The 25160-nt window shown below is 40.1% G+C and overlaps 2 protein-coding genes and 1 pseudogene across 3 annotated transcripts in view; 1 reads left to right on the top strand and 2 right to left on the bottom strand.

Annotated features, from left to right (window-relative positions):
• The window catches only part of LOC111320822 (uncharacterized), a 54620-nt gene extending 51020 nt beyond the window's left edge, over positions 1 to 3600 (bottom strand). Inside the window, exons 1-2 of the mRNA XM_088739899.1 lie at positions 3286 to 3600; positions 370 to 398 (exon numbers count right to left, since the gene is read on the bottom strand). Of these exons, the coding sequence (XP_088596025.1) occupies positions 370 to 398; positions 3286 to 3448 (192 nt within the window). The 5' untranslated portion in view covers positions 3449 to 3600. The remainder of the gene's footprint in view (positions 1 to 369; positions 399 to 3285) is intronic.
• A 253-nt stretch (positions 3601 to 3853) lies between these two features.
• Positions 3854 to 19619, bottom strand: LOC111320824 (TGF-beta receptor type-2-like; annotated as a pseudogene). The gene is made up of 5 exons (XR_015994115.1): positions 18979 to 19619; positions 7682 to 8482; positions 7148 to 7292; positions 6258 to 6385; positions 3854 to 4982 (listed from the first exon to the last, which is right to left on the bottom strand). The product of XR_015994115.1 is annotated as a TGF-beta receptor type-2-like (transcript).
• Positions 13026 to 25160, top strand: part of LOC111320874 (activin receptor type-2A) — a 27825-nt gene continuing 15690 nt past the window's right edge. Inside the window, exon 1 of the mRNA XM_022923603.2 lies at positions 13026 to 13245. The gene's annotated coding sequence lies outside the window, so the exon portion shown is untranslated. The remainder of the gene's footprint in view (positions 13246 to 25160) is intronic.

Genomic DNA, 25160 nt, shown 5'->3' with positions numbered 1-25160 from the left:
GCTGAAATGATTACTTTTGTTCTTTGAAAAGCTTCCATTAATTGATACAAGGTTGTTTTTGTTGTATAGACAAAGCTATATGTGTATTGTGCCGAAGGGAATGTTTAGACAGGTGTGTCTCCCTAGGGGCACTATGAACGCCTGACTTTTTTCATCTTTGGAAAAAGAAGTGATACAAACTCTTTGGGAGAAATATGAATTGGAAAATATAGAGAGTACAAAAACTTGTTGCCAAGCCTGTAGGTCGGGTCAGAAAAGTGATCATTGTGGCCCTTAGCAAACTGAATTAAATGTTACCACGTGGACAACACATTTTGTCCAAACTTTCAAAGAATCTCTCCTATAAAACAACAATTAAATTATAGTTACCTTTTGAGGTGGTGGTGGGGGCTGGTCAGCTTTACATAAAAAAACAAAACGGGCAAAACATGCTATAATTAGAATCTTTAAGTAAGAGGAAAGTCGGTGAACAAACACTGATGTTTAATGCATGTAAAGCATGTATGAGACAAAGTGTCTAGGAAGGATTTGAGCCTGAAGAGAAGGGAGAAAGGCACTATAAAGTGTTTGATGATAGTTTCAAATTTTTATCCAAATCACTGTGGTTTCCAACTTATAAAGAGTTTAACAACCTCAAAATTAGTGGAAAATGGTAGAGAACTCTGGAAGTTCATCTCAAACACCTCTTCCATAAATAACAGGCCTGAATGATACTCTTTTCTGTTCTCAAAATGGCATTTTTGACTCAAGTAACACTTCTTTTTATCATAGCAATGCCTAACCTACAGCACTGACTATTTTCAACGACTGACTCTGGAAAGTTGGTTTACTAACTAAGAACAGACTCCCCTAAACAGATGTCAACAACTACCCGCCCCATACAAACGACTCATTCACGACATAAACATCACAAACGACCGAAAAAGAACAACCTAACTTTACCCACAGACCGAAACAGACCAATCACGACCGACTTACGTTACTTGAGTCTTACAGCCAATAACATCACGGCAAAACCAACCGATCATTTCACACGAACTGGAATAAGAACATTCTACTGACAACAATCATTCACTTGACTCTGATGATGACTTCCGCACAGGTTGTCGAAACGTCAGTCACTGCCACCGACAACAGTCCTTCTCAGGACTACACTCACCCGGACGATCAGACTACACCTTCACAATTTTTTATTTCTAGGTACTTTTTTTTTCAAGAGCGATTTTTGTACGATCACTCCACATTTTTTTAATCCTATTTCAAAAATGTTCTGTAACTTTTCATTGAAGTTGAATGTGGCAAATCGCAGATCCGTTTTTTGAACGCATTGGCCCCGGAAACGGAGGAACATTTAATAACCGAAAAACAAAATTCGCTTTGACATGTAACGTTCAAAAGGTGATTCGGGCGCTCATATTTAGAAGTGGTGAAAAATTCGACAATTCATTTTTTTCATAATTTTTGGTGTAGTCTGATAGCCAGTCCTATAAGCTTTAATTTGATATAGGGGTCTAGATATCTACAGTTTAAACCGGACGCGCTACATCGCTTGCACGCGAGACAACCCTGAGGTCCCCGATAACCCTTAGGATAAATCTCAGTTTCTATCGTTCGTGGACAGTCTGTTGTTGAAATAACCAGAATTATCTTTCCTTTCTTTGAGTATATAGGCATACTAAATGTGTTTTATCGATAATGTTGTTGACTTTTCTCAACTATATGGATTTGAGAGTTCAAACAAACTCTGTGAGGCAAAAATTTCTGCAAATACAGCTGATTTGAAACGCAACTATGGCAACGATGTCTCAATAGTTTATTAGAATAATTTCTGCTTTAGTTTTAAATGTTGAGTGTGTAAATGTAAAAGCACAACAACATTTTAATTTTTTTTTTTTCAGTTTTTGATCAGGACAGGATTTAGAAATTTTCTGATGGTTCTGATGTAACACAATCAAACTTGTGCTCCAACAACAATCTTTTCTCAAAAGTTGGAGAACCGACCTTAACAATCGATCAAAAAGAAAAACAAAACCCATAACTAGAAAGTACAAAGCCTAAATAAAAATAGAATGTCAAATCATCGGAACCCGCATGATCGGGAAACGACATCATGAAATAACTCGTCTTTACAGACCTTTGTGAAACTGGGATAAAGAATAATTAAAAAAGCCTTGTGTCTCTGTTTTTTTTCTGAATGGAAACTTCCCTGAATGGAGAAACACCTGACTGAGAGGAATTTGTAAAATTGGCAAATTAATTTCGATTAGTCAGGTGTTGGTACATTTCTCGTGTGCAGTTTGCAGCGGTAGAGTGACTTATTTTAAGCAGACAGTTTGAAGAAAATGCCCTATTGTTAAAACTGCTGTACGCGAAGCATAACTACCTCTCACACGTATCATTTGACAATTTCGGATTAAAAAGAGTCATTCACATTCTGTATGAACCTAAAGGCTCTGAAAACCGTAGAAGGCAGAATTTTCAACATCTCGCTCTGAACTACTGAGGGATCAAATCTTACGCTCGACTATATTCGTTCCTGATAACTTCTCTACCACATTGCGTGAGCTGGATTCAACTTGCGAGGTCTTTGTTAGATAACTTGGGATTTCAAGTTACGAACTTTACATTCATTTAATTATTTGTTTTCTAAAACATCGGTCTCTATTTCGTCGCGATGTTTATTATCGTGGCCTATTCAATGTTTACAACTAATCATGGAACCTTTCATCGGTAGAGAGGAATAATGTATCCAACCCAACAATATCTTTTGTCTTTTCATTTGTTCTCTAGTTTGAAATAGCCTAACGGAAAAAACCTACCAAGGAAATGCGTTCTGCACGTAAACAAAAACCTCCAGAAAGCATTTATATTCCTTCCATTTCAGCTTTTAATATCGAAGCTGCGGACTCCATGATCAAAATTTCTCAGTAGACTTTTGTTTCAATGAAAGCAGCCTTTGAGAGCCGAACTTACGCCATTCCATAATTACATTTGCAAAATAGGTAAAGTTGGTGAAGTTCTCATAGTTCATTCTCACAATTGTCCTTCGTAGGGTTTAAGGTAACTAACAAAGGTTAAGAAAACATCCCCCTTATTTGCTTATTTTTAGACAATCTATGTGTTAAATGCGAAGGTCAGCCAAAGCATAGCATTTCAGATACCCCGCAATAAATGATTTAGCAGAACTTTGATGAACATGCAAATAGCTGTGTCTACAAAGATGCGAGCGTTCTTGATTTACAGCATATTTTTCACGATATTGTATATCAAATTGGCTCTTCCTACCTTCTTGTCCTCCTTGTCCGCCGCCTTCCTCTGCTCCTTCTCCTTCTCCTTCTCCTTCTCCTTCGCCTCCAGGTGCGGTTGTTTGGGCGTGCACATCGTTCAGAAGAAGAAACACCACTAAGAACAAACGCAGAGCCAACGAGAGGTTGCTCTTAGAGACCATGTTTGACCGACAGATCTCGCAAACGGTTTCCTTCTGGTGCAATTTGCTCGTTTACAGCATAACACACCAGCAAAGAGGCCGACAAAGGCGCAAGACTTTCGGAAAAGACGGACTTCACCTAGCGAAATCTGTCAACTGGTGAAACAGAATAGGCGAGCTCGGTGAAGGGATTGTGAGGCGCTTTCATGCGGCGATCAAATGTCTGCTAAAGCAGCTTCTGAATGATGTATTGTTTTAGCGGCGTAGCCTGTGACACGAAAGATATAGAAAATCCTCTATGTTGAACAATTAGGTACTATGCAACGCGGTACGCGTTGAGTCAAGGGTCAACTTCAATATGAGATGCCTTTGTGAATCTGAATGTTCTCTTTGTCACGAAAGAAGATGATCAAGAACGGCGTGATAGGTGTTGGGACAAATCTTTAACTTTTCGTGCAAACAGAGAGATTACTGTAATCATGCCGGTTGCGTTGCAACAATTGCTCGAAATGTACATTAGCTGTCAAGTGTGTCTAAGGTCCTGTGTCTGAATGTTATTAAATCACGCGATGAAACAATCTGCCTTTGTGATCGTGCGAACTGTGTCGTTAAAATTCCTTGATACTGATCGGTGAAAGACGGCTTATGTTGCTAATATGACTCGGCAATAAAATCCCAGCTTCGCTTCTTTTTCTCTCACCCTGAGCAAAGTTTAATTTGGCGCGAGGCTAACTCGATCTGATCGTATTTCTTGCATTCCATCTCATTACCCGCGCAATCCTCAACATTTCCGAGATGTGAGATTTGTTTGACCTAATACTAGGGACAGAAAGTATCGTGATACTGAAGGTTACCAAGATAACAACTTTTTGGTAACTATCTGTAGTCTGGGGCTGGTTTGCGTGACTTGTTTTGCGTCATTGTAAAATTAGCCTGTCGCCAGGGTGGGGATGAGATTTTCCATCTGCCACTACTAAATTATCATTGCTAGTCTCCATACCCCTAGCAGACCTCTCGCCGCGCCGTCGCGGCTCGCGCTCGCATTGCCCAAGCCTAACATTTTCGAAGAAACTCTCAAGCCGAAGCGATAATGTTTTTTGCGCATGTTTTTTACTACAAGGTACAATTCTGTGAATTCCTTTTTCCGCAAATTTTTTCTTGGTCACCGGTCAGTTTATTTAATTTGGTTCAATCGTATTGTGCAATAAAATCATAGATCTCTTATCGAAATATTTCAACTGTTTGTACGCCTTGCAGACCTGCTAAACTGCTGCGTACAGGTGTGGCATGTGGTGCAATCTGTAAGGGAAATCTTGAGTTATTGGATCTGTAATATAAGCTATGTAAAGGCTCTACCAAGTCTTGCGAAGGCTGCACTTGTTCAGGAACAAAATTGGGATCGCCTGGACATTGCAGGCTCACTGCAATCCTCATCACGCGCATGTACCATCGTCATCAGTTCGTTGAGCCTCACTAGGGTGCAGACTGCAGTGAGACGAGCCTCAGCGTCTGGATCCCAACATTCTTGCACTGTCTGACAGAATGCTTTTAAGCCCTACGTCATCGAAGATGATAAATTATCAGCAACCACAGTCGGTTTTATCATTTAAAAATAATAAAGGATTTCTAGAGCGGTATAATTTCATAACGTGTTCATGATCGAAGCTTTTCTTGATTTGGCAATGAGGGACTGGGAAGAAACTGTTAAAAAGTCTTTTGGAGAGGGAAGAGTAGTAGCGCTTGCGGATTATAACACTCTTACTTCAATTCAAAGCTACTGAAAACAAAATAAAAAGATCCTATTTTGCTATACGTAACAGATGGTGCCAAGCTGTGGTGTCAATAAAAAAGTGGCCCAAGAGCTTATGGTCCCTTTGGAACAGACGCAACGCCAACCAAAATAATCTATTTGTATAGGTAATTACATCGACCGAGTAAAAGCTGGCTTTCTTTTTCTTCATCATACACTACACTTACTCTCAGTTATTTTATTTATATTTGTTCAAAGTCTTCCTTTCCAAAACTTTGGTGAAATTGTGCCATCTTGTTCAAAGCAAAGAAAACTATTTCTGTATGACGACAGCCATGCGTATTTACTCTAATAGATCACAGGAAGCGACCAATCAGAACTCACATAATATTCAGTCCATTACGTCTGTTCAGTGACGACGTCAAAATGTGGTAAGAACTAAAAAGGAGCACAGGACAGATATCCGAGCGAGTAACTGATGTTCTTACTACATTATGGTGTCTTCTGTAATCTAGTTAACAAACGGTAAACAACACAGCGTACACTATAGAGTTATGGATGCATGCGGGAGGTTGCTAAGCACGAAAGAAGCGTAAGAGTCGCGCGAGGCGATAGCCGAGAGCGACTCAAACTTCTTGAGTGCTTAACAAACCTCCCAAGTGCATCCATAACTCAACAGTGTACACTATGGCGTTTACCATTTGTTTTATAGCAAAAGAGTTTTCTTTTATTTAACAAATCTCACGTGACCAGAAAAAACAAGCGCGCGCGGAAAACTAGTCTTAGCATTTGCTCACGTCAGCAGCGTACACCCATGGGCAAATGGTGAACGCTGAATTGACCAATCAGAGCGCACGCTTTACTTTGGTTATGTTATAATAACATACAGACCCACGGCAAAATGAAATCTATTTGTATTATGTGATAAAAAAGTAAAATGTTGTTAATGGTGCATGGCATCGTCTATGCGTGTGTCTCCCAAGAGATCATGGTTAAGAACCGATCAAAATGCGTGTATTATTCAGATTATAATATAAACATTGTTAGATACCGCTGTTATATTCTTTGATCATACCTTACCTCGTAATTAGTGCGCGGAAACTGAGGCCTGTACTGCTGCAGTGCAACAACTTCAACCATATCACCCACTGTTGCATCGGTACCGACCATTTCCGAAAACGGTAGTCTATACGAACTAGGGCTATGATCTGAAATAAAAAGGGCCTTTAGGTTGTATAATCATATTGATAATGGTAAGAGTACTACGTTTACTCCACTTTTTACAGGTAATAACATGATTTTGAGTGCAATTTGGTATAAATGAGCAAGAGTGAATTTTTCAAAGACAATAAAATTGCACGAGCCTGTAAGGTGAGTACAATATTAGTCTTTGAAGAATTTATAAGTGCCTATTTACACCAAATTGCACTCGAAATTATGTTATTTCTTAGTATCAATTAACATGGAAAAAGCATCACAGAAAGTCAAGACCGACGAGAATTTGACAGCATGCGCCCGCACTATTTGTAATTTGCGCTCGTGTTACATGAAAATGCATTCGTTTTCAGCCAATCAAACGCGCGTAATTTCTTCATTTATATTATTAGGTTTGTAATCATACAAGTGATTGAATGACCGAGAGAACCACGAAGAAGGAGTCTCATTTGATAATCGCGAGTATGATCTAGGACTAATATATCAAAAATGGCCCATTCTGTAATCACACTGGTGATTTAAATAAAATCGGACCACCGCGAATAATTTGTAATGCAAAAATCAGGTTGTTGACCAATAGCACAATCTGGACCAACCACATTACGTGGTCTTCGCCTAGGGAGCCGCCATCTTGAAAACCGAAAAGCTCCTGGGATAAATCTACCCCGAAGACAACATCATCGTACTGAATTTTTTTTCTGCAATTTAGTTGGGAAAATTTACATGTTTAGCATACTCTAGAAAATTTACCTTACCTGCAACTGCACACCGCGAAACAATTTCCCAAAGAACTAGTGCCATGGAGTAAATATCCATTTGTTTAAAGGTTTCTGTGCTGTCTAAGTCAACAGTGGTTAACAGTTCCTCAGGAGACATGTACCTAAATGTTCCAACTTGCATCTGTCAAAATCACATGATCAACAATTATTTCTGAGTTAAAAGAAATAACAAAAAAAACCTACAACTTCTTTTCTAGGCTCTCTCTCCTTTCTGCTCCCAACAGCGGAAAGAAGAAAGGCCCTGGAACGAAGTTAGGTACCATACACTCTCTAAAAAGCCCCCATCTCGAAATTTACCTTTGAACTTAGCCACCCTCCTAATACTCCAGATGAACCCTCTCCTTTCCACCTCTTCCTCATCAAAACTGCGAAATATAAGATTTATTGTCACTCGTTTGGCCTTAGTGCACTGTGTGTGGAATTATGGGAGACTCGTGTTGCCTAGCCACCACGCAAAGCACCTCTTGTCTTCCGCCGCGCCTCTAACAGCTCTATTCTAAACCTTCCTACCTTTTCCCTTCCATCTTCAGTACAGCCCAGTGACAAAGCCAGGCCAAAGTGGGAGATAACGCTAGTTCCATCTTTCCTCACTAAAAAATATTAGTGCTTTTCAAATCCCGATGGATGACAGCAACTTTCGCACGACCATCGGCAAAGCTTTCCGAATGGAGAAAGGCAACGCCACGTGTAAAACCGCTGGCCAAGAAGATTGCTTCTCTCCAACTCAAAACTTTCTTCAGCAGATATTCTCGAAGTGAACCATTCTCGCAATGTTCCATAACTAACCAAAGTGGTTCGTCTGTTCCTCCAATAATTTCCTTGTGAATAATCTTTGAAATATTTGGATGTTCTCCGGACAATAACTCATATATGGCGCATTCTTTCTGCCAGGACAATCTGGCTGCTTCTGGATAAACCTTCAAAGTAACAAGCTGTTCTTTAAAGCGACCCTTCCAAACAGTAGCATACCTTCCTTGGGACAACACCTGTTCTAAACTTACAAGCTCTCTCGCTCTAGAAGCTGTCATAGTCCCTTTAGTGTCCACTCCAGTCGGAGTGAAAATTTCAGCTACCTCCATTAACTTGGTATCCACAGGATCGCTGCATTTTCGAAGGCAATTTATCAGCCCAGTGATAAGCACTAAAATCAGCGCAGCAGTAACACTGATCCACATAATTGTAGAAATGTCTTGACTTGATTTCTTTTGTATCTCTGGTTCTGGTGTTGTTTCCTTTTTCTTACTTGAGAAAACGTCTGGGTTAGTAAGATTCCCTAAATGCACGACAAATGGTGAACAAATTTGAGGTTTTCTGTAAGGGGGAGATCGTACATCTTCAAGGTAAAAATAGTAAACGTGATCGTCTTGGGATGCTAGTGACCATTTGTTTACGGCTGTTTCTTAAGGCTCAACTGGAAAAAGGCGCTATTTTGCACGATTCGTAAGTAACATACACTGCTAAGAGCCAATCAGATGGCAAGAATCACTAGTGCTTTTTAAAATTTATGTAATAAAGCGGAGAAAATAAACGGAGAGGGCTGAAGTATGGCGAGCTCGTCTCGGGGGACGAGACAACTTGGAAGCTAGGGCGAGTTGTCTCGCCTCGGCAGGTAGAGTAACCCAATCAGGCGGGACAACGTTTTCTCAAATAAACACTTTGGCTTGCCGCCCAAACGAAAACGGCTGAATTTGTTTCTGGACACCGCCGAAATATGACGTCTACACAAAAAATGATTACGGACCAGCTGTTACAACACACAACTCCAAAGAAATTATAGTCGCCTTGACGGGGAAGGTTGTCTCGGGTACCAGAGACCATAAAAATGGCCTCAGTTTCGTGTGCCACGGAGCTCTAAAAAACGATTGATTATAAACAAAAAACCTTTAAGAGCGTTTAATTAAGTTTACAAAGTTATCCGTACAATTTACGCTCGACAAGAAGAAAACTCTGCAAAAAAGTACAATTATTTCAAAAAAACTTGTACTCACTTGTTTGCCGCAAAACTTTCGGTTTTGCTCTTCCAAAAGCTTGTTTTGCGTTGTCCCTGACAGGCTCGATTGGATTTCTGTTGCAGTTGCTACCCTGACACAAACAAGTTCTCGTTCCATGTAAAGTCTTTGACTCGCACTTCGCTTGGTAATGAGAGGGATTGGAAAAAGGAGGAAGAGGAAAACAACTTGTGAACATCAACAACTTTTGGCCTTTCCAACGCCACGTTGCGAGGCATAAGTCGTCTGCTCTTCTACAAAGCTTTGTTCGACCGCAGTTGCTGTTACATACACCCGTTATCTTGTTACAATGTGCAGAGGATTTCCGACAAGATACACAAGAGCGGCTGCCGAGTGCGGAGGCAATGTCTATGATATGAACCGGAAAAAAAATTGACAATAAATTGGTTTGCAATTTAACTGCGACTCATGCTAGCATGTTTAATATAACAGCGGTTTCAGGAGATCTGCAATCGGAATACTCTCGAGGGAAAAGGGGAGGACAAACAGAATAGGGGGAAGGTCTAGGGTAATCTTTTACCCAGACCATCCACGGCCAAGCGGTGGGACAGATCAATTACAGTAACACGGTAGGATCCGGGCACGAAATTAGGTCCAGGGTGCATGCGAATCCCTCTTTTTTTGGCGAGAAAAAATAACAATTAGTCGCTGGTGTAGTAGGCATCTTCTCGTGAAAACGGATTGAAGAGGAAAGGGAGTCCTGATGTCCTTTTCATCTTGGAAATAAATGATGCTTTATTATAACAAAACAACCTGGTCAGCATGCAAATTCAACAGGATATTAGTGTGTCCCAGCCCCCATTTAACTTTTCTATGCCACTACACCCTGAAAACTTCCCATTATCGGGAACTTAGTGGCGTGAGCTCCACCCCTCCCCCCTCCCCCCTCCCCCTCCCCCCTCCCCCCCCTCCCCCCTCCCCCCTCCCCCTCCCCCCCTCCCCCCTCCCCCTCCCCCCTCCCCCTCCCCCCCTCCCCCCTCCCCCTCCCCCCTCCCCCCTCCCCCCTCCCCCTCCCCCCCTCCCACACACGGCCGAAGTCAAAGCAAATGTAATTTAAACTTCCTGTGTCTCATTGTTATCGATTATCTCATGCACACATATTAGGATCCTGTGTTGTAAACAACTGTTGTTAAGTTAACAAAACTGGTTAACTAAGGCAGGGGTCGCACTGTGGCCTTTTTTTTTATGTCGCGTCATAAGTTGTCCTACAAATATGTCGTCGCGACATTTACACCACGGGAGTCATGGAGGTCGCACTTGTGCGACATAAAGGATATTTGAAACTAGACTGTCAACTCTTAATATTTCACGCGCGAAAAGAGCACCAAATAAAACTTTGTAGACATGAAGCTGGTGCTAGTTTTATTAGCGACATTTCTTCATTCTCTGTTTAATTTTTTCAATGCACAAAACCTTATTGATTTGTACGCATTGTACAACACTCGCCAACGGCAAATGTTGGCTCTTGCCGCTTTAAACCGACGTCGACGGTTGCGAAAAAAAGGGAAAATATCTGCGAGCCAAAGGGTGAAAAGAAGCCATTCCCATACTGAAAATAATCAGGGGAATAGTGCAAATTTGTAAATTGGTATGGGTTGAAATTCGCCACAGGGACCAGATAAAACGTGTGTCGAGAAAACCTGTGACTAAAATATTGAATTGCGAAAATCCAAATTTTTGCTAGTATTTCAGATTTGATCGACGTTGCGACAGAAGAAAAACAAAAATTGTTATTTTAAGGCGATAAGACGAGATATGGCCTGCCTCGAGGCAGGACATCGGCTTTTTTTATCTTTAGGTCCTTCGGACATAGTTATGTCTGGTTGCGACAAAAGGGTCGCACTTGTCGCAAGCACGCGATGACAGATTTTATGTCCAATGTAAACACCAAAAGCGTAAGTCCGACCCCTGCCTATTAAACCTTAGCTCAGGCATAACTTTATGGCTAGAGTTATCGAGAGGGTTAGTTCTAAAGAAATTCCGTTGCCGCGTCGGTAGTGGATATTACAAGATAATTTGGTTTTGATGTGAATTGGCCACCGGAGAAAATTGTAAAAGCCGTCGGAACGAAACACTAGATTGGATTGAAACACTGGCTCTGACGAAGGGCTAAGGCTCGAAAAGTCAGCTTTAGAAACTCTGTGATCAGAAAGGTTTTAAAAAATGCTTTTCAAAGTTACCGAAGATTTCTCGAAGATTTCTTGTGACGACAAGCCTGGGTTTAGGGTTAGAATAACAATCAGAAATCTATCTCGCACTAAAAGAACAACTTACCAAAAGCCAAGATGAGTATTGTAAGTATAAAATGCCGTGTAAAATATATATTTACATTTCCCATTGCGACCAGAGAGGAGCGAGTGGCAGCACTTGTTTTAAAGAAAGAAAGAAGGGAGAACACGCCGCCAACATCGCACCCGGTCCGCGACTGTGAATTACACTCCCTGATATGAATTTAATGATAGACATATTAGTAAGAAAAAGTTACGCGTTTTTTGTATTCAGAAACACCTTGTGTACTTTGTATTTACTCTTGATAACAGGAATAATTGAGTATATATTGTTTGGCACGCGTGCAGCAATAATTAAGTATCAACTGGAACAATTACGGTAAGCGCATTGCTGCTACTAAGGAACGGTTATTGTTGCGCACTGACGCCAATGCGGAATGCGCGTATCCACCATTACGCTTCGAAAAAAATTCGGGCTACTTTTAAAATTCGAAAGCAGCTTTTGCGGTCTACATTAGATTGGAACTTTCCTCCATTTTTATTCGTTACAATGCACAGCGTCTCACTGTTTTGGAAACAAAGCGAAGGATTTGCTACACACGTGTTCTATTGTCTGAATTCTGATGACCAGTGATTCTCAGGCAGCGGCCTCGTTGCAGCCACACAAGTTCGCAGGCGTTTTTTTTTTTTTCAGATTGAAATTTTTCCAGAAGAAACAATTATTGTATAGAGTTTATCGGGAGATTGAATTGCTTTGAATACGGTCATTTTTAATGTATTATAAAAACATCGGGCGCGTTCTATTGCAGGAGTATCATATTACCTGAGACAGAAAGTTATACTGACTAAACAATTCGAAAATAACCCCTACGGTTTTTCTCCCCTTGTCTTGTTTTGATAAATATATATACCTGGTAGTTTTTAAGAAAATTCTTTTAAGTAGGTTCTTATTCCAACAAAAGCTTGAGATGTTTATCTGCCTTCGTGCTTCCCACCAGAAGTTTTATTCGGAAACATCACTTTAAGATCTAAGATTTTTTTTAGTAGCGCAAAACGTTCATACTTATAACAACCATGAAACTTTGTTGCCCAAGCTATACTGAACGCAAAACATGATGTATTCTGATGTACGAATGACTTCAATTAGTTTTTTATCGCTAAAATATATAGGCAGGGGTCTTCTTGCGAAAGGAAGTGAAGATTAACATTTCGGTTACAATTCTTTTAGGAAGTTTCCGGAAAATAAGCGCATGTCTGATGCAACTCTAAGACCAGATGGAATTTTAAAGGGATTTTTCTTTACTGAAAATGATCTGAAGCGTATATTTCATTTCCATAAACGTTTAGTAATCCAGTGAATTAAGACGGAAACTTATGATTAAAAGTTTTATGCCGACTTTCATCACACGTGTGTGGAGTAATAAAAATTCATGAAACAGAACTCCAGGATTAAGGGATTGGACAGAAAAATGCATTAAAACCGTGTCTGCCTCATCTTAAGACACAACACAGGAAAGCATGTGTGCGATTTGTTTGGCATTTCATGCGAGCGTAATCAAAATAAAGCTGATATCCGCTGAGAGACACATCATACGTAAAACGGCCTTTGGAACTGTCCGGCAGTAGTTCTTAGTTGGCCCTGTTTGTTGATGTGTCATGGAAGCGGTTGATATATCGATGTGTCGATAGGTGCGATCGATAGAGACAACGAAAAAAGAGTGTATTTTGGTTGGATCTGATGATCACGGCGGCAAAACAACCTGTTTCACAATGAACACGGAGTTTACACAACGGAAAACCACCGTACTCTGGTAACACGAAACGAACGAGGTTTAAGGTTGGTGAAATCTGCCAGTTCAGCCTATATATTCTTTGAAAGTGCTGCGTTAAAGTGAACCAAACAAACGACAATAGAGATAACAGGCGGATACGACTCTGTATTTCATGATTTTAGTTGTTACGGGAAGGAGAATCTAAAACAAACGTAATCATGACTTGAAAGCCACGTACTTGAACATGACACTCGCGAGTCACGTGTCGCGCGTGGACATGAGTCCACACAATTTCTATGCTCCTTACAGGCTAATGAGTGTCCCTCAACGTATACACACAAAAGGATAAATATATCCTATATTTTACAAGTGGGTCAGTAAAAAAAAAAAGCCAAATCAATTATTACCCATGGTTTATGACTAGACACAATGAAATACAACAATCTAAGCCATTCAATACCAAATAAATTTATAGAGATTCGAAATAAAACGGTAGTGTACAGATTCGTATGGAAATATCCGAAATCTGATGGCGGTCTCCGAAATCGGATGAGAGTCTTCGAAATAAGACGATGGCTTCCGAAATTGAGCGGAAGCCTCCAGAATCGGACGGAAAGTTTAGAAAATCAGAAGGAACGTCCTAAATCATACGCATATGTCAAGCCTAATGGCGATCACGGTCCCTGCGTTGTGATACGTTTTTTTGTCCAACTTCCTTGAAACAAACTCGAAGCTTCTTTTTCCAGCGTTCTGCGTTTAGTGCGTTTCTCATTCCTTGTAGATTTTCTTTCATCGTGTCAATATATTTACTTCTCCGAAGAAAAACTTGTTTTAATGTGAATCACGTTTATATTTTGGGCATTCTGTATATGTTCCACTGTTTCAGTGGTCGAACAGTTTCTACCTCTGTATTCAATTGTTAAGTTTGTTCAAACGTGTGGACGACGGAGAATATAAGTCGGCATTGTTCCATTGAACTCTAAAACACGTTTTACTTCATTGAACACAAAGCCGGCGTTCTATGGCTAAACTTTGCAATTTGTAGAAGTTCATCTGTATACAAGATCGACAAGTTTGAATATTCTACACTGAATCTTTGGTCTCAGACAACACAGATTCCTTCCAGAGATACGGTAGCTTTGACACCAAACACTAGTGTGGCGTCCAAATCCGGTAATATTATTGATATTATTTACTGTACACTCAACGCAAAATCTACCCTGAATCGCTCAAATTCGCCATTTAGAACCACAGAAACGACAATACACAGCAAGTGAGGTAGGTTTACATTTATTTTGAGCCTTAACATAGACATTCCTTGATATAAGTCTACGATATTACGACTCTTCAATATTCTCCCATACATTTCTTTATATTTCGAACAAACGTCCAGATACGCCGCTTGTGTGGGTTCCCTGTGGAGAGACAGTTCTGAAGAGAACTGAACCGAACCAATAATCAAAATTTTGCTTTTCACCCCGATCGTGGCCAATGAACAACATTTTTCGTGAATCCATGTGCCTCAAAATTTTTCACTAAAGTATTTTTCACCGCCTCCCGGTTAGCTCAATGGTTAGAGCGCTGGACTGTTGTGCGGGAGGTCGAGGTCGATGGTTCGAGCCCCGGCCGGACCAACACTCAAGGTCTTAAAATAACTGAGGAGAATGCGCTACCTTTCTATAATATCAAGAAATGGATGGACATTCTAGTCTTCTCGGATAAGGACGAATAAACCGTAGGTCCCGTCTCCTGCATCTATTAATTAGTTAATTTGGTTAGGCAGGGGACGTTAAAGAACCCACTCACGAGATTACTGTGATGTGGTCTGGCCTGTTTACTGGGAATTGGGGGGGAAGGGGCATCCTCAAATAAGTTTCCTTCGATTGTTTGTAAACTGCTGATGCAGTCCGGCCAAAGTCCCCCGAAAAGTGTTGTGATGCGTATTTGATCATATCCACCTGTTAATTTGCGCAATATAAATATATAATTATTATTATTATTATTATTATTATTATTATAATATTCGGATGCGAAAGTCTTTCGTCATTTATCTATCTTTCTTGATAATGCCGACCATAATATATCAGCTTTCGTTCTCTGATTTCCGTTTCCTGCGGGCAAAGAAAAATGAAAATGAAAATGAAGTTTCATTAATTCTATCCTGCATTTTCACGTTTCGGAACTTTTACCGTCGTTTAACTGTTGAAGAACCTCTAGCTTGATCTTTTCTAAGATAGGAAATGTTCTTGGAGAGAATTTGGCAAAGTTCTCTCAAATGTTAAGAACAATCAGGGTGGTTTTTTTTTATGAAAAATATGTCCGTTACCCTTTAGATCAAAAGAAAAATTCCACTGCGGCTTTTTATTTATTCGGCACACTGATAAGTAGAGTTCTAATCCTTAAACTTGTCAAAAGGCCGAAAAATAATTGCCGATAAAAAAAGATGAAAAAAAAAACTCCTATATACTTTAACAGATTTATGTTTCGAAGAGTCTCTCTTACATCATGACTGACCAAATGCACTAGAAGGTAGAGCCATTGTAGTTTGTATTGATAACTTCTGCACAAAATCTTCTCTTTTTTGGTATAATTTACACTGCAACTAAAGCTTCCTTTTTAAAATGTCTTATTTTTTTCCTTAATCTCTTTTTCGAAGACATATGAGTGATTTTTAACGGACTATATTTTACGTCACTCTATTCCTTTGTCCTACGGAACTCATGGTAGCAAACTGACCGGTGTGATGCGTCGCTGATAAAAAATGTTTTCCTCACAAATGATCCTTGAACTCCATACACAAACCCATATAGCATTTTGTACCATGAATTCCAACAACTTCGCATCAGTCGCCGATGAGTATAACTGTTATGTTCTGACTGGGCTTTCAGACCAAAACAGGCTTGTTCGATATTTCTTCTCTACCGACGAGAAAATTTTTGAACTATTGATAAATATTTCCACTCAGTATTCATCAGAGATCGCAGCAGACTTTTGAAAACAAGTGAACGCCAGATTTTGAACGATCATGGTATGGTTGTTAAACAGCGCATACAGTAAATCCTCTAATAAGGTCCCCCCTCTAATAAGAGAGGGAGAAATGGGTCGAGAAGCGCTTAGCTTTAGAGCTTGGTTTTCGGTTTTCGGTCTTCGGGTTTCCTCGATTTTTTTGGCCATATATACCGTATTAACTCGAATAAGCACCGTGGCGCTCATTTAATTTTACGCACCACAAGTGCGGTGCTTATGCGAGGGCGGCGCTTATTTAAAAATTGTACCAGACAAATTTACTTTTTCTATATTTTTATTCAACAGTACACTTTCTATCTGTCAACTTTCCTATGGACTGATGCTAAACTGATAGTAAATCTAGAATTACGAGAGAAATTCATGCGGTGAAAAAGCCCCGAGCGTTTCATGATAACCCGAGCAAAGAAATACAGTCACTTTGAACTAAAGAACATCACATTTAAAAAATATAAATTGCCGATGATGTGTTAAAATTGTTTTATAGTTTTTTTCCCTGTTGTATGGAATTCCTCGAATAAGCGCCGCATCGGGGGCGCGGCGCTTATTCGAGGGCGACGCCTATTAACTTTTTTTGTCCCAGATGCGGCGCTTATTCGAGGGCGGCGCATGATCGAGGGCGGCGCATGATCGAGGGCGGCGCATGATCGAGGGCGGCGCATGATCGAGGGCGGCGCATGATCGAGGGCGGCGCTTATTCGATTAAATACGGCATATACATATAACAGTGCTGGCTACAATTCACAATTAGTATATATATATAATTAGATATATAAACGAATAAACAAGAAATAAAGCTGTTTCACTTGTCCTTGGAGTGCTCGATGCAGAAATGTGCATCAGACAGATGATCGCCTAGAGCCTGAAACTCGAGTAACTAGTAACAATTTCCTTCTTTCACATTTGTATTTATATATATATATATATGTATATATGTATATATATATATTTGTATATAGGAAGTCTGCAAGTCGATTTTCGCGTGGAACAGTGCTCAATACGTTGAAGCAGAGCAGAATAAATATTATGAGAGGAAAAAAGGACGTAACTACATTTCCCGACAAGCCTGTTTCGTGAATCGCTTCACTCTTCAGGGGTTTCAGGGGTTTCATTAAACCCCTGAAACCCCTGAAGAGTGAAGCGATTCACGAAACAGGCTTGTCGGGAAATGTAGTTACGTCCTTTTTTCCTCTCATAATATTTATATTTGTATATATATATATATATATATATATATATATATATATATATAAATTGCTTGGACAAAGCGCAAAATCAACTGCAAGGATATGCTCTGAAACCTGCCGAGGTTCGCGTTCAAATCAAAAATTCTGATATCAATTTCTCACACCTCGGAAAATACTCGAGCTATTACCGCCTACCACTAGAGCACGGTAAAAACCTTTCCTTACAGAGAAACCTTTCTCAATGGCCCCGCGAGTTGTGTATTAATTAATTTATTGCTTAAATGCAGCGTAGGACCGCTAATTAACAGCTTCTCAGACAAACTTAATTTTTATTTTTTATCGCATACTTCCACAATAAATCTTATTAATCCTGATCATATGCATGTGATATGCGATAGGCTTATTTTGTCTTGTTTGCCGAAAGAAATGAGAATCGACAGACGTGAACAGACAGACAGACGTTTATTGAGAAGAATACCTTAATAGCAGCTGGAAGCTGAATTGCAAAGGTGTACAGATTATGCAATAGAACTATACAATAAAATCAAACCTAAAAGGGAACTAATTTACATATACAATTGTAATAAATGTTAGTTAAAATGTCTTGCGCTTGCTGGAATGAAAGTATCTCTGAACCGATTTGTTTTAAAGGAAACTCTAAATGGTCTGCGTTGTCGTAACTCCATAAGTTGATCTCGGTTATCGAAAGGCAGTAAGTGGTACAAACAATCCAAGGGATTGGAGACGATGTTGTTAAAGAATTTTAAGCAAAGGTCTTCTCTCCGATCCCTTAGGGTTTTCAGCTCTGCCATCTGAAGCACTTCTCTATAATGATTATCATAACCGTATATAATTTTCAAGGTTCTCTTTTGGACACGCTCTAAACTTAAGCTCAAATAATTGGGGAGGCTATAATGGTAGACCTGACATCCATAAAGTAAGACAGATTGAATACAAGCAACATAAAAATTTACTAATTCTGGTGATGGTACCTTAGCTCGCTTTAACTGAGTTAAAAAGTAAAGGCGCTTAGCGGCCTTTTTAATCGTCTCAGTAACGTGAGTGTTCCACTTGAGGTTGTCTTGAAAATACACACCCAGTAATTTCACGACACTAACGGCACTAACCTTAGAGCCATTAATTTCTATGAGATCGTAGGAAGGAGGGAAGCGCACAAAGGAAACTCTTAGCTCATTACATTTTTTTCGGATGGAGTTGAAATGAGTTGAGTGTTGACCAGGCAGCTACTTCGTTTATCATAGACTGAGCATTGCTAGGACCACCTTTGCTTATGATTTCATACACTGTCGTGTCATCTACATATTTTATAGAATCACTGGCTGATGGTACTTTCAAATCGTTTATCATAACCAAGAATAGCCACGGTCCAATTTTGTTCCCTGCGGTACTCCTGCTCGGACCGATCCCCACTCTGAGAGACAATCATGTGCAAGTTTGACCCTTTGTTTCCTATCTTTAAGAAAGGCTATTATCCAATTAATGATGTAAGGGTTGATGTTGTAGGTCGAGAGTTTCGATAGCAAGAGGCTGTGGTCTATCAGATCGAAGGCTTTTCTATAGTCCAACGCAAAGATCCGCACGGTGTTCCCCGTTCCGTCTGTTGCTTGCGCCCAATTGTGCATCAGATTTATTAATGCGTGCGCAGTGGAGGATCCTGGAATACACCCAAATTGATCGGGTTCCAGGCGTTTCAGAAGTGCTGGTTTCACATGTTCATGGACGACGTAATGTTCGGCAATTTTGGACAACGTTGGCGTCAATGAAATAGGTCTCAAATCCTCAACTGTCTTTGTTTTGGGAAGAGGGGTGATGTTTGCACATTTCCAAATGTCCGGTAAAGTGCCTTGACTAATAGAGGAATTGATGATACAACGAAGGGGTTGAGCGAGCTCAGGAGCGAAGTCACACAAGACCCAGTTTGGGATATTATCTGGTCCCCCAGCTTTGGAGGAGATGACCGTACTAAGGCATTTGAAGGTAGCTTCCAGTGAAATAATGGGATTTTTAAAACCCTCAGTGCTCACAGTTTCAATATCATCTAAAAGTGGGTCAAACGAAGCTTGAGGTTCTATCAGAGCTGTATTGATTTCATTAGCCAAGATCTTAAGGTTGATTGAGGTAGCTGGTTTACTTGCTAGGAGCTGATTTGCGACACTTGTAGATGTTTTGTTCATTCCACATAACCGCCTACATTCGGACCACCACATTTTTGGATTGTTTTCGGTCAAAACGCTGACTTTAGTGTTGTAATAAGAGCGTTTGCAGAGCTTCCGTTCCCTGTTTACTTTGTTCCGGTAGTAGTGGAACAATGGTTTGTTGTCTTGGTAATATGCTCTTTGACGGTGTGCTATAAGTGCCTTGAGTTTGGGTGAAATCTATGGTGCGTCCTTTCGGTGGAACTTAACTCGCTTTTTGGGAAGGATAGAATCTAACCCTATGTGAATTAGATGACTGAAGTGAGCATACTGTTCTTGGACGCTATCTATAGTGTCGATTAATGACCAGTCGACCCCCGTCATATAACGACCAAAAGCCTGTTTGGACTCAGCGTTAACAGCAGGTGTAGTAACCGTTCTGTTTGCAGGAATATTGGCCTTCGATCTAATTTTTGGAAACAAACCAACAGTACAATGATCGGATAGTCCGAATGGCGAGAATGGGGAAGGTTTCTCATAGTGTTCTGTAAGATTAGTTAACACTCTGTCGAGTGTACGATCCCCTCTTGTTGGAAAATGGACGACTTGCGTGAGGCGGAACTGCTTAATAACTGGTGAAACATTTGCCCTGTTCCAGTCGCCAGCGAGAATTATACCTGCGCCTGGGATATCACTCTCAATCCTAGAGAGAGAATCCATCATGTAATCAAGGAGGGGCTCATCTTTGGCAGCTGGTGGAGGATGGTATACTGTACCAATGATAAGGCAGCTATAACCCTGAGGCAATCAGTTGGGCGTGATCTTGGCCCACAAAACTTCAGGGCCCTCGGGGTCAGGGAACTCATAGTCCCGTAGAATTGAGAATTTGATGGAATCTTTTACATATAGAGCCACACCCCCATGTAGCCTGTGGGTCCTATCTTTGCTTATGATGTTGTAGCCACTAATGTCAACTACGCTGTCATCAATGGAATCTTTCAGCCATGTCTCCGTTATAAAACAAAGATCAAACTTGTGGGTGTTCAAAAAAATACGAAGTTCGTCTATTTTTGGCGCCAAACTCATTACATTAGACACAGCTATTGACGGTACGAATTGCAAGGTGTTTTTGCTGGCGTCGTTGTTTCTCTTAGGCTTGATAATAGCCAGATTGTTGAAATTGACGGCTCTTTGTTCTGTGTAACGGAACAATCCTTCACTATTGTACAATCAACTATTTTTCCTAAACGTGAAGTCGTTGCAATCAATTTTATCTTGACTCAAATGGCAATGACACCTGAATTTCCCCACGAGTGTTGAAGAGGGTGTAGAGAGAGACATTTCAAAATTAAAAGAGATTGTCAAAAGAAAAGTAAGAAGAGAAAGAATCCCTATTGAATTAGCCTCCTATTAATCAGTGACTTAGCAATGAAGTACCGTCTACTGTGAAATAATTCTTTTTCGCAATCTGTTGTGAAAACGTGCAAATTAACAATTTCTATCAGAGCTGCACTGCGCGTAATGTTAAGGGACTGTTCATTATTTATTAAGGACCTTAAGCAGTCAACGCCGAGGAAGACGTCGATTAAAAAATAAATTTCTACTTTTTTAATTAGAATTTCGTAAATGGCTGTATGTGTTTGCGCCACACACACGGCGCCACACTTCAACCTTAACATAACGCATAAAAGTAGCGTCGAGTTCCAAATGGAAATTAAAACAATTTGTCGTCGCGGTTTCGGTTCGCAGACGACGCAAATTTTGGTGATTTCATGTTGTTGTTTTGCAAAGGACAGCTAAGAAACGTACAAAGTTTTAAACGGACGCGCGTAGCTATTGTTCTGCCAGTTAGATCTCTTGTTTTTCCACGTCCTCGTTGCCGTCGCCGTCGAATGAATTAGGGAATTTGGAAAACCAGGACGGCGACGGCAACGAGAACATGGAAAAACAATAGATCTAATTGGCAGAACAATAGCCCAGCACGTGCGTTTTAAAACTTTGTACATTTCTTAGCCGTCCTTTGCAAAACAACAACGTGAAATCCCCAAAGTTTGCGTCGTCTGCGAACCGAAATCGCGGTGTCAATTTACTTTAATTTACATTTGGAACTCAACGCTACTTTTATGCGTTATGTTGAGTTTGAGTTCTGGCGCCCTATGAGACGGTAAACACATGCAGCCATGTTCGAAATCTTAACTAAAAGTAGAAACTCATTTTTTCATTTTTTAATCGACGTCATCCTTGGTGTTGCCGTCCTGACTGTTTAAGTTCCCTAATCGGTTGTGTCATAATAAAATTTACCTGATTCTCCCCCTTACAAGGCTCTGCAATATCCTAATGATTCCCCCACCCCCACTCCATTGGCAGCCAGTTTAAAAAGAATTACTCTCATCTCAGAGATTAATCATTATTTATCGCCATGTTTTCGAGAGTGGCGATAGCCTATGGGAGTTCTCCCCCCTGACAGTTAATCGGGGTTCGATTCATTATACTCTTTGTCCACGCTCGAAAAATGTTAATGACCTATTTTTTTCGGTGACAGGCGTAAATTTTGACAATTTTGGTTCTGGATATTGAGGGCGTGTGTATCTGCTTATCTTTCTAGCCCCAAATTAATAGCAAAAAAAAAAGACGGAGACAAAATAGATCGTTTAGTTTCTTGTGAATATGGACGATATTACATGGCCGCTTGGGGATACGAATTTTATCTTCTCGTGCTGTATCTCTCACGAGAGAGCGACGCGAACGAGTGAGAGATACTTTCAGCACGAGAAGATAAAATTCGTATCCCCAAGCGGCCATGTAATGTTTTGTTTATTTTATAGATACTGATGAAATTTCCACGTAAAACACAACTTTTTCTTATTCATTTTCGAAACAGCAAAATAGTGCAATTAAAGTGGTCACCTATCGTAAAATGCCTATCTCAAAAATGTCATGAAACTCGGATATAAAGTTATAAAGGAGAAATAAAGACAATAATACTTATATCTCCTGTCCCAAAAGGTCAAAATTCTAATGAACAAGAGAAAAATAAAAAGAGAAAAAATCAAGAAAAATCTTGTTATTAACCATGGCGACACTAATATCCTCACATGTGAAAGATAAAAATAGTATCTTCACTGCACGCGATGAAGATATGATTTTTTAATAGAAGGAAAAAATCCTGCTATTTCATCAGTATCTATATAATAAAATTATATTCGGCACTGACGCAAAGCTTTTTCATCCAGAAACAAAGTGCCAGGGATTGTTACAAATACAACTTTATGAACCCAAAGGCCTCTTTCTCAAAGGTCCCGGTAACTTAACGGACCCGGTGAAGCTGTTGTCTTTTCATTCATAATGGGGAATTCCAAAAGTTAAGAAAAGTATTGAATAAAACTATTAGCTAAAAAAATAAAATGGACTTGTTAGGGTACCACAACCTGCTCCTCTGTGCTCTGCATTTTGATTTTAAAATATGCCCTCAGGCCCCGAGTTACCGGAACTTTCGAGAAATTGGCATCTGAGGGCTCAAAACAGCTGTTGAAAATGATATTGTTTCAATAAAACAGGGTCAGGATTTAGAAGAACCGGGTGGAGTACTCTTTTTAAGATTTCCGAGAATCTCTCTCCTTTCCCCACCCCCCTCCTTTTCAGCATCCGTAGTAAACGACCATCATTCTCTCGGACTATATCGACTAAAAGGTTCAGTAAATTGGTTCCTTCCCACGTTTTAGCCAATCACTGAGTGGCTTATATGTTCATTACTAAACTGCGCCATTTTGAGTTGTCCATTCATAAGGCGTTTTGTATCCGAGACGTCCAAAAAGGGACACGCCTGACACAACTCTTTCGGGAGAAAAATCGTTAAGTAACAAAACCAAAAATCTTTGGCACTTATTAGTGCCAGACCCCTGCCGCACCTCTTATCGGCCCGTTTCAAATATTTGCGGGCCAAGAAATACTCATGCCGCCAATAATATGGGCCTGCTGGTAAGTTAAAAAAGAAAAGATTACTTTAAACCGACAAGGCCGTGCAGTCTCTCTTACAAGGAATGTATGGAAGTTACATGCACAATTACATACACAGCGAGGACTCTTTTCCATGTATACATTATCTATCAAAAGAAGCTGAAGTATTTTATTCTAGCCTTGGTACTCAGCACTATCATTGGCAAAAAATCTATCGACCATATATCATTCTAATTTCTCATAATCTAAAAGGCTTTTGACGGACGCATGTAGTCAATTGTGTCTGGCAGTTTGGACAAAAAGTGCAAAACAATTCGTCCAGTTTCTCGTCTAGTTTCGTCGATGATTCAATCCGGAAGTGTAAATTTAGCAACCGCAGCAACACGAACGTAAAGCGAGAATTTTCTCGGTCACGGAACAATTTTTTTTGGTAAGTAGGCGGACAATCTGGTAAGCCATGATTGCTTTGCCCTGATTTTCACTATCGATCCATTTGCCGATGAAAAATGTGTAGGTCACTCGAATCTTAGCTTGTTGAAAATAATTTCGTGGCTTCAGTAAATCGAGAAAGAAAAGGTAACAAGGTCGGCGGAACAAAGGGCTACAAGGGTGACTAAAAGGCGGCTGTAGAGAGGCGCGGGACACGATTCCCCCCAAAAAAGATTTTTTAAATTTTTTTTACCTTTTTTTCTCATTATATTGGAAGGAGGCGTGGCCATCACCCTCAGATCTGCCCCCAGCTCCGCCGTCACCTTCCTTTTTCGTCTATTTCGTTCTGTGTGTATACTTTGATTTTTGTTTTTTGTTTTTTTTTTTGGCATACATTTTTCAGGCAAGCGCAAGACGGATCGGAGGGGTGATTAAAAATCACGCCTGTTCTTCGGGTAAAATGTAATCCTGTACTTTTGATGAAATGAAAGTCTATCAGTTTATGGTGGCTTTGACAGAATTTTTAATCAGTCATATTGAGTGAAATTTGTTGTCAGATTTGTCTATTTCTTTCCTGCTGAACGCTACTTCAAAGATCTCTTTTAAGGCCACGTTATATTAGTTTCCTTCCTTCTTCAATTGTTTTGCTCCTTATTTAGATGAGCTGATATTGGTCTGTCTTCTTTCTTATCTGAGGTAGAAAGTTAAGCACCATCAATGTATTTTTCTTGTACGCCCGTTCTCTGAAGCGCCCTTGTTCTCCATCTATTTTCGGACTACTGGGACAGCAAGTAATAGGATTTCCGCCTGATCCGCCAAGCGGCATGAAAGGTCACAGAGCACCATCTAAGCTCAGTTTGTTTTTTTGGGAGCTAATAAAAGGGTAACCTTAAAAAAGAACCGTCTCTAATATTACCGCAGACAGCAAGATAACCTAGTGTTATATCCACGGTTGTGGTTCCTAAAAGTGAGTGGCGGTCAACGAGGTCGGCCCTCATCTTGCGCACAGATTAAAGAAAACGTTGCCGAAATAGTATTTGTCCAAAAAGGAAACGTAGTTTGTTAAGGATTCCATGCGGCATAAGGATTTAACATCCCAGATCTAAAGGTGTTTACAAGGCTCAAGGTTTTATTACAAGCTAAAAACAGAATTTGTTAATCGAGTTAACGTTTTATAATTATGACGGATTATCTCAGTTGATAACCCCACGTGGTTTATGTACACTC

The sequence above is a fragment of the Stylophora pistillata genome, chromosome 12, assembly GCF_964205215.1.
Source record: "Stylophora pistillata chromosome 12, jaStyPist1.2, whole genome shotgun sequence".
Taxonomy (NCBI): domain Eukaryota; kingdom Metazoa; phylum Cnidaria; class Anthozoa; order Scleractinia; family Pocilloporidae; genus Stylophora; species Stylophora pistillata.
Note: the sequence above shows the minus strand (reverse complement) of the source record. Positions and strands in the feature narration are given on the sequence as shown.